Source organism: Mobula hypostoma, chromosome 7 (assembly GCF_963921235.1).
Source record: "Mobula hypostoma chromosome 7, sMobHyp1.1, whole genome shotgun sequence".
Taxonomy (NCBI): domain Eukaryota; kingdom Metazoa; phylum Chordata; class Chondrichthyes; order Myliobatiformes; family Myliobatidae; genus Mobula; species Mobula hypostoma.
This window is the reverse complement of record NC_086103.1, coordinates 168,469,871-168,482,592: the sequence shown is the minus strand read 5'-3', so window position 1 is coordinate 168,482,592 and position 12,722 is coordinate 168,469,871. Positions and strand designations below refer to the sequence as shown.

General features: G+C 42.9%; 1 protein-coding gene across 3 annotated transcripts in view; it reads left to right on the top strand.

Moving 5' to 3' along the window:
- Positions 1-12,035, top strand: part of tubgcp5 (tubulin gamma complex component 5) — an 81,351-nt gene extending 69,316 nt beyond the window's left edge. Inside the window, exons 22-24 of one of the 3 annotated variants that reach the window (XR_010018763.1) lie at positions 494-672; positions 1,822-1,922; positions 9,661-9,691. Coding sequence is in view for 1 of the 3 variants with exons in the window: in XM_063054536.1 (XP_062910606.1) it covers positions 1,822-1,922; positions 9,661-9,707 (148 nt within the window). In the remaining 2 variants the exon portion in view is untranslated. Of the gene's footprint in view, positions 1-406; positions 673-1,821; positions 1,923-9,660 lie in introns of all 3 variants that reach the window. The other 2 variants (XR_010018764.1, XM_063054536.1) reach the window with 2 other exon arrangements.
- Positions 12,036-12,722: the final 687 nt, after the last annotated feature.

Here is a 12,722-nt window from a genome sequence, read left to right as displayed (position 1 = left end):
AAAGTTCTGTTGCACCTGGTATAACAAATCACGAAGTATGTAATTTTTATTTTGATCATGGGTTCAGTGTTTTTCAAGGATAGGTCTTATGAAGTGTTTTCATTTCTACATAACTTTGTCAGATATTACCTATTTGCGGTAAACCTTTTTTAAATTTATGCATTATTACCTGCAGCAATGCACAAAAGCCAGAGGAATTAAGGGGCAGGCAGCATCCAGGGAGAAAAATAGACCTTCCAGGACAAGACCCTTCAGCTGGACTGACCCGAAATGTCCATCGTCCATTTCTCTCCATAGATGCTGCCTACTGAATTCCTCCATTTTTTAGTGTGTTTCTCCAGGTTCCAGGATCTACAGTTATTTGTGTTTGTATCATGTATTATTGCCTGTATGTTCTGCTTTATAGTTGAGCAATGGAAGGGTGCAACTATATTATTTGAGGATTCTTCGCAACCAAAATAGTACACTGAATGATTACACTTTTTGCGGTAAGGTGTGAAAGGCTGGTATAAATTGAAAAGGCAACACGAGAAAATCTGCAGATGCTGGAAATTCAAGCAACACACACAAAATGCTGGTGGAACGCAGCAGGCCAGGCAGCATCAATAGGAAGAAGTACAGTCGACATTTCGGGCTGAGACCCTTCGTCAGGACTAACTGAAAGAAGAGATGGTAAGAGATTGGGGGGGGGAGCTGAAATGATAGGAGAAGATGGGAGGGGGAGGGATGAAGCTAAGAGCTGGAAAGTTGATTGATAAAAGGGAATACAGAGCTGGAGAAGGAGGAGGATCATGGGGGCCTCGGGGGGGGGAAGAAAGGGGGAGGGGAGCCCAGAGGAAGATGGAGAGCAGGTAAGGAGTGATTGTGAGAGGGACAGAGAGAGGGGAAAAAAGTGGGGGGGGGTGAATAAATAAGGGATGGGGTAAGAAGGGGAGGAGGGGCATTAACAGAAGTTAGAGAATTCAATGTTCATGCCATCAGGTTGGAGGCTACCCAGACGGAATATGAGGTGTTATTCCTCCAACCTGTCTCCATCTTGAAAGTAGAGGAGGCCATGGATTGACATATCAGAATGGAATGGGACGTGGAATTAAAATGTGTGGCCACTGGGAGATCCTGCTTTCTCTGGCAGACAGAGCGTAGGTGTTCAGCGAAACGGTCTCCCAGTCTGCGTCAGGTCTCACCAATATAGGAACTCACGATGGAGGAACAACACCTTATATTCTGTCTGGGTATCCTCCAACCTGATGGCATGAACATTGATTTCTCTAGCTTCCGTTAATGCCCCTCCTCCCCTTCTTACCCCATCCCTTATTTATTTATTATTTCCCCTCCCTTTTTTTCCCTCTCTCAATCATCCTTGCCTGCTCTCCATCTTCCTCTGGGCTCCCCTCCCCCTTTCTTTCTCCCTAGGCCTCCCATCCCATGATCCTCCCCCTTCTCCAGCTCTGTATCCCTTTTGCCAATCAACTTTCCAGCTCTTAGCTTCATCCCTTCCCCTCCTGTCTTCTCCTATCATTTCGGATCTCTTCTCCCCTTCCCACTTTCAAATCTCTTACTATCTCTTCCTTCGGTTAGTCCTGACGAAGGGTCTCGGACCGAAATGTCGACTTTACTTCTTCCTATTGATGCTGCCTGGCCTGATAAATTGAAAAGTATATGATATACTAATCTAAAAAAGTATATAGATATGACTGCAGTTTCTCTCTCTCCATTTATTTATATTTATATCTCACTCAGAAATTTATAGAAAACATAACACATATGTGGAACTGATTCTAGAGCTGAAGTTGCATGTCACCACCTTTTATTTTTTTCTAGGATTGAATCTATTGAGAAAATGGAATCTGACTTCAAAAACTGCCATATGTTTCTGGTGACAGTACTAAACAAGGCTGTTTGTCGAGGATCATTTCCTCACCGTAAGTCTACTTGTTTTTTAAAAATTGTTGAGAGTAGCTATCAAGTCTACTCTGGTCAAGGGGCTAATGCCTTCATGAGAGAATGAATTGTTGAATGCCAAAATAATAAGAAAAATACCTATGGTTTCATTTTGCTTAACCACATTGCTGTTTATAGAACAGCTGTCCTTGTGCTTGCTGCAAAGAAAATATTTAAGGTCATTTTGATTTTATAGATGCCCTTTTAAATCAAGGGAAATAACCGTCAACAAGGTTTTTTCCACTTCAGTGCCCATCGATTGCTGTAATAGCTTAACTGAAATCTGTCACAGAATATCAGTACTATAAATCAGCTATTTAAATATCAACTATTTAGCAGTGGTGATTTCTGTGCACAATTGATTCCAGAAACTAAAATGAAAAATCAAACATTGTTTTGAAACAAAAACAATTTTTCTCAAAGTATTCAGCAGATGAAAGCATCATGTTCAGAGAGAATGTGAACATATGCCCACCCCGTTGAGCCTTTCTAATATTTTCCATTTTCATTACAGATTTCTGGCTCATGCCTTTCCTGTGTTGAATACTGTTTTGAATTTGTTGTCAAGAGTACCTGTTTTGTAAATAGTGATTTACAGAATCAGTGATATGTGTACAAGCAGTTAGTTTGATTGTGTGGAATTGTTTCGAAATGTTTAGAAATATGGTCAAATCAACTTTTAAATTTAGTACATATTGTAAGTTTCAGTTTATAAGGTTCCCACTTCTCGACAACTATTGGTTTTCTGCCTGAACTGCAATGCATGACAAGATATAATCAGGGACTATGGTTAGATGCCATCAAGGTAATGTATTTAGAGCAGCGATCAGTATATGGATTGTGTCTTTAATTATTTTAGTTTCATCTCTGCAGAATGCATTGATTATGGCACGGATGTGGGTTATTGATTCTGATTTTGGCTTGGTGGGTGTTAGATGAAATAATCCAACATAAACAGAGGCCATTCGCCTGATTCTGTGTTGGCACTCAACACAATCCAAGCCTTAGTTCTAATCCTGCAAGGTATACTTCTCCGTCCCTTGATTTCTTCCTTTAATTCTGTCTTCACTGTTGATCTGTTCACTGGTTCAGTCAAACTTCAAAAGTGAGTTCAATAGCTGTTCCCATTTGAGATCAAAATTTCCCTCTCATCTCCAATAAGCTCTTTCGCTGAATCTTGTGACTGGATCTCTTGCTGAAGAGTGACACTGAACGCACCTTTTACGTTTGTGCTGTTATGACCCTTGTTTAATTCTTAATAGCTTCATAACATTGTATCCGAAACAGAAGAACAAGAAGGCTACTAAGTTCTTTTTGCTCTGCCATTCAGTAAGCTGATTGCTGATCTTTTATCTCTGCTGCTTTTCTGCACTTACGCAGTTTCCCTTGCTTCATGTTGTCACGTGGATGAAATTACCGGAGAGACAGAGTCACTGGTAGATACAAAGCAGCTTCTTTATTCAACACAACAAGGTACAGCAGGCATCTACGTATGGAGATGCTTTCGGTAGAAAGGTTTGCTAGCTCAATGTGGGCTCGATATTTCTATACGAAACACAAAGGCAATCGCTACTTAAAAAGTTATAGACAATGCATAGATAATGCTCCTATTGAAGCTACACACACAAATCACACCATCCTTTCCGACGCCAACGTATCTGGGTTGGTATCTACAGCCTTTAGGAATGTAAGTTAAGTTTACGATACATTTATTTGGCGTATGTGCTAACATAGAAGACAATTAATATTTTTAATGTATAGATAATACTGTCTTCGAAACTACGGCATCTGGTCAAACTACGGAACTACGGTGCCAGAAGCACCTGGTGTTCACACCCTTTTAGGAAGTGCATTGTCAAACAGTTAAAATAGAAGTCTGGTGGCCAAATTCATTTAAGTATAAACAAATCACCTACCCAAAAAAACTCACTCGAACACTTCACTGAAATCCTAAAAGTCAAGTCAGGTCAAATCAAGTTTATTGTCATTTAACTATATACATGTATATTATGTATATAACCATATAGTGTATATCGAAACAAGACAACTTTTCCTCAAACCAAGATGTAAGGCACAGAAAACACATTGGCATCTTCTTAATTCTAAGGAATGAAGTTCCAGTTTAAAAAATTTCCCTTTATTTCTGGTTTCTTGTATCAAATTAGTGCTGCATTTGTCAATATTAATTCAACAGCTTCACAAAGTGTCAAGAGCACAAAGTTAGCAGTACATAGTGTTACGTACCCCGTAACTGGGTTGCCAAACCAGCAGAAATGGATCACTCAGTTGGAGTCTGGATTACTGGAACTAAGAAAGTTTTATTAAAGAAATAAGCAACACAGTACTCTAATAGTAAGGATATAAATGCAACAGTTCAGCAATGATAAACACACATGTACACAGAATTAGGATTACAGGATCAATCAAGCTCTATCGTCGTCTAGGGGTAAATGACCAGTTTCAAAGTGACGCAAAGTTCAGTTCAATTGAGTTCAGTTCAGTTCACAGTAATCACTGCCGTGGCGATGGACGGGGGGTGAAGGAAAGAGAGAGCAAAAGCGAATGAATATTCAAATGGCTCCCACACAGACCTTCGATATTCTTCGCAGTCAGCTTTTGGGCGAGCCCTTTGTAATGTCTTCTGAGGTAACCGACTGTGACCCCTCCATTTTCAGATACGATCGCTCCTCTGCGGTGAACCTGGCACCCAGGCAAGGGCGGACACACACCAGGTTCCCGCCGATCGTACCTTTCCACCCTGTGCGTCTATGGCTTGGTCCCGCGACCAGCCCTCCAAAACTCCCACCGACTTGTGGGAGGCGCACCGCTTCCAGGGTCTCGTTACCTCGTGGTGTTGTGTGTGTTGCCTTAGCGAACCTGACCCTTTTTATCCCCCTGCTGGGGTATCGCCTGTCCATCACTTCAACCAGTTCAGGGTTCAAAGAGGAGCCGAGCTTGACAGCTCTCAGACCGTGTCTCCTTCCGTTAAACTCTCCCGTCCCTTCATTAACATCTCCAAATGCTGCTCCATTGTCTTCCTTATCTCTCTTTCTCCTGAAGACAGGTGGCAGACCAACTGCTGATCCCACTGGTGCCAGCACAGGACAGTTAACATCTTAGTCTATGTGTACTTTCGTCACACCCCTCACTTTTAAGGATTTTTACCGGGGTAAAAATTACAAACATGAATACATTATTTGATACACACAGATATACATCTTCATCAGCTATTTGGCTAATACAGCGAATTTTAAGTTGTGAACACCTGACAGACAGTCAGCGATCACATTTTCTGTTCCTTTTATATGTGTTATTAATAATCCCTTAAACCAGGCTCCAACTTAGCAAACTTCATAGTGGCCAAAAATACCGATGAATTGCGATCAATGTAACCTCTCATTGGGTTTCGTCCCGGACCACAACAACAAGGGTCGTCCCATTCCGACTTAGTTTTCTCTCGCAAGGGCTTAGTAGGAGGGGGAGGGATAGTAACCGCAGAGTTATTGCAAAACTTCCTACAGTACCCCACCATCTCCAAGAGCCTTCTGAGGGCCCTCTTGTCTGTCAGGGTTGGGATGTCAGAGATAGCCCGCACTTTAGCTTGCATCGCTGCCAGCTGCCCCTGTGTTACCACAATTCCCAGATAAGTGACCTTCGTGTGGCCGAACTCAATTTTTTCAAGGTTCACTATCAAGCTGGCTTCAGACAGCCGTATCATATCACCAATACACACTTCTGTGTTCGTCAGCCCTTTCATCACTGAATCACTCATTCTATAGGGGTGTTGCTCACTAGGCTGACCCAGCGTGACAAACACCACCCAACGTCCCAGTTCTTTGCATCGCCTCGGGACAATCAAACACACGTGTGCGAGCCGTTTAATTACTTCTCCTAAAGAGTCGCTTTGTTCGGGGATTAAGGGAGAGACCTTATCAGCAGAGCTGGCCAAAACAATAGCCTTCTCCCATCTGGTCGATACCATACTCATCTTTTCAAAATGGTTTTTTTCTCTTATCAGGAGGACCCTAGCTTCATTGATTTCCGCGCTAACACCGACTAGGTTTGTTAGCATATCAAAAGCCTGTGACCGTCTCAGTTCGCGTCTGCCATAATCAATAACATCCTTCCTCCTGTGCAGCCGGTAAACCTCTTTCATGATTCCACTAACTGTTTCCTCCAGCACCTCAAAATGTCCACCGAGGGGTACCTTGTGGGCCAGGTTAAAAATCTCATCCCCATAACTCTTTTGCACCACCCCCCATTCCTCATCTGCGGGTACGGTACTTGGTCTCCCTTTCTTCCTTAGCACTTCCTCCTCCACACAATAGCCTACTGGCTCCCTTCTTAATTCTGCGTCAGAGAGAGCTGTCTCCGCCAAAACCATCAGCCCCTCGTCTCGCTCCTGCGCCTGCACAAATTCCTTCCTGGCTAATGCCAAGTCTGTCTCAGCTCCCTCACTACCTCTTGTTTCACTACACTCCTTCTTTTCACTTTCTACCTCCTCCTGGTACGTCTCAGCTAAATTTACTTCGGCAGTCCCGTGATGAACCTGTGAGTCCATGGGCGGGGCCTCAATGCTGACAGGCTGACCTGTCAATCTCACGGCTGGGAACACGATTCTCCCGGCGAGGTCATTACTGAGCAAGACTTCCACGCCTTTCATCGGTAATTCGGGCCTCACCCCGATCGTGACTAGTCCAGAGACCAGGTTGCTTTGTAGGTGTATCTGGTGCAAAGGGACTGCCTCTGTCCCTTCCCCAATACCTTTGACCTTAACCTCCTCAGTCTGGGTCTCTGAGCTAAACTCTAATACACTCTTCAATATCAATGACTGACACGCTCCCGTGTCTCTCCAGATCTGCACTGGAACTGGTTTTAACCCCTCCTTCACTGACACCAATCCGGTCGAGATAACCTCCCGCGCCCTTCCTGAACTTTGGCAGATCTTTCCTCTCCCAGCGGTTCGTTTACCAGCTCGATACAGCCAGTCAAAATCGCCGTTTTTCCTTTTCCCGTCTCCTTTTTTGGGGCAAAGCAGCTGGACGCAAAGTGTCCGACTTTCCCACAATTATAACAGATGACCCCAGGAGACTTCCTACCAGACTGCTCCCGGTCTACTTTATCCTTCTCACTAGTCCCCGGCTTACTTTCTGACTTTTCTGGCGGACTCTCCCCGCCGTCTTGACTACCCTTCTGGTAGCCTTTACTTGGGGCAAACTTCATTTTATGCGTCAACGTGTACTCATCCACTAACTTAGCAGTTGCGGCTAACGTGGCTGCCTCTTTCTCATCTAGGTAGGGTCTCATACCCTCAGGGACACAACCTTTAAACTGCTCAATTAGGATCAGCTGTAGCAGTCTGTCATAATCCCCATCCACTCCCTTCGAGGCGCACCAACGCTCACAATATGTCCGCATCTCACGGGCAAACTCTAAGTACGTGCGGTCCCACTGTTTCCTCGCATTCCGGAACCTCTGCCGGTATGCCTCCGGGACCAACTCATAAATCCTGAGGGTGGCCTCTTTCACCACCTCATACCTCTGGGCATCTTCCGCGGACAAAGCTGAGTAAGCTTGTTGGGCTTTCCCTTTTAGTACACTCTGAAGCAAAACAGCCCACTTATCCCTCGGCCAGTCCTGACTTGTAGCAACTTTTTTGAAATGGAGAAAGTACCGATCCACATCGGTATCATCAAATGGGGGAACCAGCCTAACCTCCTGGGTCGCCCTGAACCCTCCACCTTGGTTCGGCATGGGCCCCTGCTCTGCCCTTATCTTTAATTTCTCCAGCTCAAATTCCCTTTCCCTCTGCCTCTCTTCTCACTCCAACTGCCTCTCTCTCTCTCTCTCTCTTGCCTTTGTCGTTCTAACTGTTTCTCTTTCTCCTGCCTTTCTAACTGCTGCTCTTCTCGCTCCAACTGCCTCTTTCTCTCTTGCCGTTGTCGTTCTAACTGTTTCTCTTCATGTTCTAGCTGCCGTACCCGGAACTCGTGCTCGAGTCTCAATTTTTCAATCTGCACCTGTACTGTGTCTTCAGCAGGTTTTTCAATAGACACCACCTCCAGCTCCCCTTGGGGAAACACACCTTTAGATACATAGTGCTCTAGATAGCTCTGTGCATCTCCTCTCTCCTCATTGTCGACTTCCCCTTAACAAGATTCAACCGTTTGGCCACAGCTGCCAATTCCGCTTTCCTGGCATCCTCTAATGCCTCCAAGGTCGGCGCCTTTAGAAATTCCTCAATCTCCATTTCTGCTGTTTGCCTTTTCTTTCTTTCGGGAATTTTAACCCAATCAATTTACTCCGTCCCAAATTTAGCGTTCAAAATCGCGGACGAGAACCCCACTTATGTTACGTGCCCCGTAACTGGGTTGCCAAACCAGCAGAAATGGATCACTCAGTTGGAGTCTGGATTACTGGAACTAAGAAAGTTTTATTAAAGAAATAAGCAACACAGTACTCTAATAGTAAGGATATAAATGCAACAGTTCAGCAATGATAAACACACATGTACACAGAATTAGGATTACAGGATCAATCAAGCTCTATCGTCGTCTAGGGGTAAGTGACCAGTTTCAAAGTGACGCAAAGTTCAGTTCAATTGAGTTCAGTTCAGTTCACAGTAATCACTGCCGTGGCGATGGACGGGGGGGGGGGTGAAGGAGAGAGAGAGCAAAAGCCAATGAATATTCAAACGGCTCCCACACAGACCTTCGATATTCTTCGCAGTCAACTTTCGGGCGAGCCCTTTGTAATGTCTTCTGAGGTCACCAACTGTGACCCCTCTATTTTCAGATACGATCGCTCCTCTGTGGTGAACCTGGCACCCAGGCAAGGGCGGACACACACCAGGTTCCCGCCGATCGTACCTTTCCACCCTGTGCGTCTATGGCTTGGTCCCGCGACCAGCCCTCCAAAACTCCCACCAACTTGTGGGAGGCGCACCGCTTCCAGGGTCTCGTTACCTTGTGGTGTCGTGTGTGTTGCCTTAGCGAACCTGTCCCTTTTTATCCCCCTGCTGGGGTATCGCCTGTCCATCACTTCAAACAGTTCAGGGTTCAAAGAGGAGCTGATCTTGACAGCTCTCAGACCGTGTCTCCTTCCGTTAAACTCTCCCGTCCCTTTATTAACATCTCCAAATGCTGCTCCATTGTTTTCCTTATCTCTCTTTCTCCTGAAGACAAGTGGCAGACAAACTGCTGATCCCACTGGTGCCAGCACAGGACAGTTAACATCTTAGTCTATGTGTACTTTCGTCACAATAGAAACATAGAAAATAGGTGCAAGAGTAGGCCATTCGGCCCTTCGAGCCTGCACCGCCATTCAGTACGACCATGGCTGATAATCCAACTCAGAACCCTATACCTGCCTTCTCTCCATACCTCCTGATCCTTTTAGCCACAAGGGCCATATCTAACTTCCTCTTAATTATAGCCAATGAACTGGCCTCAACTGTTTCCTGTGGCAGAGAATTCCACAGATTCACCACTCTCTGTGTGAAGAAGTTTTTTCTAATCTCGGTCCTAAAAGGCTTCCCCTTTATCCTCAAACTGAGTACTGTATGTGATGTCTGAAATTTTGTGGTGAAACATTGAAATTACAAGGAACTGAACAAATTAATTTGCATGTTGAATCTTATTAAAGTGTACCTGCATTGTTTTTATAATAAAGGCCAGTTATGACTTTAACAGATAATCTGATTTCTTTTTAACTCAACAGTGGAATCCTTGGCATCATCTTTAATGGCAGGAATGGAACAAAGTTAATGGTGGCTATCATGAAGATGCTTCGACAAAGCATTGCATTGGAATATCCTCGGACTGCCGTGTTGGAACCCTTTTAAATGAGCTCATAAAGTTGTACTTGCTACAATCCTCAGTGGCAGGCGATTACACAAAAATACCTTCTAACTGTGATGCCATCTAAGAGCGGTGGCTGTAGTTAATAAGTCTTGATAAGTTTTTTCAAAAGCCAATCCAAAATGTAAAAGCATGTGCTCACAATTACTAGATGGCTGCTGGTTGGTATTACATTATAAAGTATCATCATAAATTAATGCTAACTTTTCAGTCATTTTCAGTAATATTCATGTAGTCTCAGTGAGACAGGAACCTGTTTAATATTCATTGCATTGTCTATAAGTTTATTCTAAAATAAAAAAATAATTGTCTTTATACTGCTGAATAAAGCTAATGAAACGGGTATCTGGCAAGGGAAGAATCCTCATTAATTAAATTGTGCAATGGTTATTGCAACATTTTGGGCAAATTTCAGCAGATGAGATTTAAGACTTTAAATTTGAAGCATTTTGGATTCAAAATGAAAGTTGGGTTAAACATAATGGCTTGTATAGGTGACTTATGATTTTATTGGTAGCCTTTGAAAGTGCAAAATCTAACAAACGTAGCCAACTGGTCAGGTGACCGTGTCGTGGTGTCACAGCTGTTCCTCTCTCTTACCTATCCATACCCCTTTTCCCAGCAACTTAAAACAAACTTGGTATTTCTCTCTTTTATCTAATTCTGACAGAGGCTGTTTGATTCGAAACAACGACTCTCTCTTTCCACGGGTGTGTGTTTCCTGCACCTTTTGGCTTTGTTTCAATATTTCCAGCATCATCAGTTTTATTGATTTTCATTTGGAAAAATCAAGAATCCGTCAGTGTTTTGTTAACCGAAAATGTTAAGTGACAGCATACACATGCATTCACCAGAATTCAGCTGTATGTAACTGCAAATGCCATTTGGCCTGTTTACACTTTCATAAGTGTTGATGCGTTTGTGACAAGGGAACAGAAACCACTCTGCCTTTCACTGTATACTTTTAAGAGTATAACTATAAATCTCTCAAATCTCTCTCTCTCACTAGGTTAAAGCTATTAAAATAATACATAAACATTTTGTAGCTAATTGAAGAATTTTTTTGATGGCGTTGATTCTATTTTGCAGGTCATGGATTCAAATTGTTAGTTCCATTTTTCTGCTCTGTTGTTCGTTCTGAGTTCAATGCTGTCTTTTGTGGTTTTAAGTCAAATGGAAAGAAACAGTGCAAAACTGATACTGTTCACAAAAGTATTCATGTTATTTATACTTCCCTCTTTGTGGTTCATGCTGGTCAGAATGTACAACATTTTCAAAGTTCAAAGTAAGTTTATTATCAAAGTACATGTATATAAGACAATAGGATATAGGAGCAGAATTAGACCATTTGGCCCATCCAGTCTGCTTCACCATTTCATCATGTCTGATCCATTTTCCCTCTCAGCCCCAATCTCCTGCCTTCTCCCCAAATCTCTTCATGTTCTGACTAGTCAAGAATTATCGGCCTCTGCTTTAAATATACCCAATGACTTGGCCTCCACAGCTGCCTGTGGCAACGAATTCCACAGATTCACCACTCTCTGTCTGCAGAAATTCTTCCTCATCTCCATTCTGTAGTTGTGTCCTATGGTCTTTTATTTCTTCTACCAAAGTGCATGACCATACATTTCCCAGCACTGTATTGCATCTGCCGTTTCTTTGTCCATTCTCCTAATTTGTCTTAAGTCCTTGGGTAGCCTCCCTACTTCTCAAAACGATCTGCCTTTCCACCCATCTTCGTATCATGTCCAAACTTCCATCATCCAAATCATTGACATATAATGTAAAAAGTAACGCTCCCTACACAGACCCCTGTGAAGCACCACTAATCACTGGCAGCCAATCAGAAAAGACTCCCTTTATTTTCACTCTTTGCCTGCTGCCCATCACCCAATGCTCTATCCATACTAGTATCTTTCCTTTAGTACCATGGGCTGTTAACTTGTGAAGCAACTTTGTGTGTGGCACTTTGTCAAAGGCCTCCTGAAAATCCAAGTACACAACATCCACCAATTCTCTTCTGTCTGTCTTGCGTGTTATTTCTTCAAATGTATATATCACCATATACTACCTTGAGATCAATTTTCTTGGAGACGTTCATAGTAGAACAAAGAAGTACAATAGAGTCAATAAAAAACTGCACGCAAAGAATGACAAGCAACCAATGTGCAAAGGATGAACCATGCGAATAAATAAATAATACCAAAGACGTGAGTTGTAGAGTCCTTCCTTGAAAGTTAGTCCATAGATTGTGGAATCAGTTCTGTGTTAAAGTGAATGAAGTTGCCCATGCTGGTTCAGGAGTCTGATGGTTGAAGGATTTTGTGTTAATTTTTGATGCCTTTTAAGAAATTATGTATATTTACATGTTTGTGATTTTGTTTTTTATAGAAACAGCTTTGACTATAATTAGATGTAATTTATAATGGGTCAATTGATCTACCAGCATGTTTTTGGGACGTGGGATGAAGTTGGAACACTGAAAGGAAATCCACAGGGAGCACCTAAGGTCAAGATAATGCCCTGGGGCTGTAAGGTAGTAGCACTAACTAGCACTAACATTTCCTGTAGGATTTATTTGTAGTTTACAGCTTATCTTAGAGTCTCTTGTGAAAATGTTCTCTCCACAATGATTTCAAAACAAGAGAAAATCTGCAGATGTTGGAAATCTGAGCAACACACACAAAATGCTGGAGGAGCTCAGCAGGCCAGGCAGCATCTAGGGGAAGAGTATAATCGACATTTTGGGCCGAAATCCTTCAGCAAAACTTCAACCAGTGATTGATTGGTTGTCCATTGTATCGGACAAAGACAGTTAAAATTTGTTCAGTTCTTCTGACGTGAATTTCACAAGGAAACCTTGGTGTGGGAGAGATTTTAAAATGGAAAAGATGTTGCACCAGGGCAATTTCACTCTCTTGA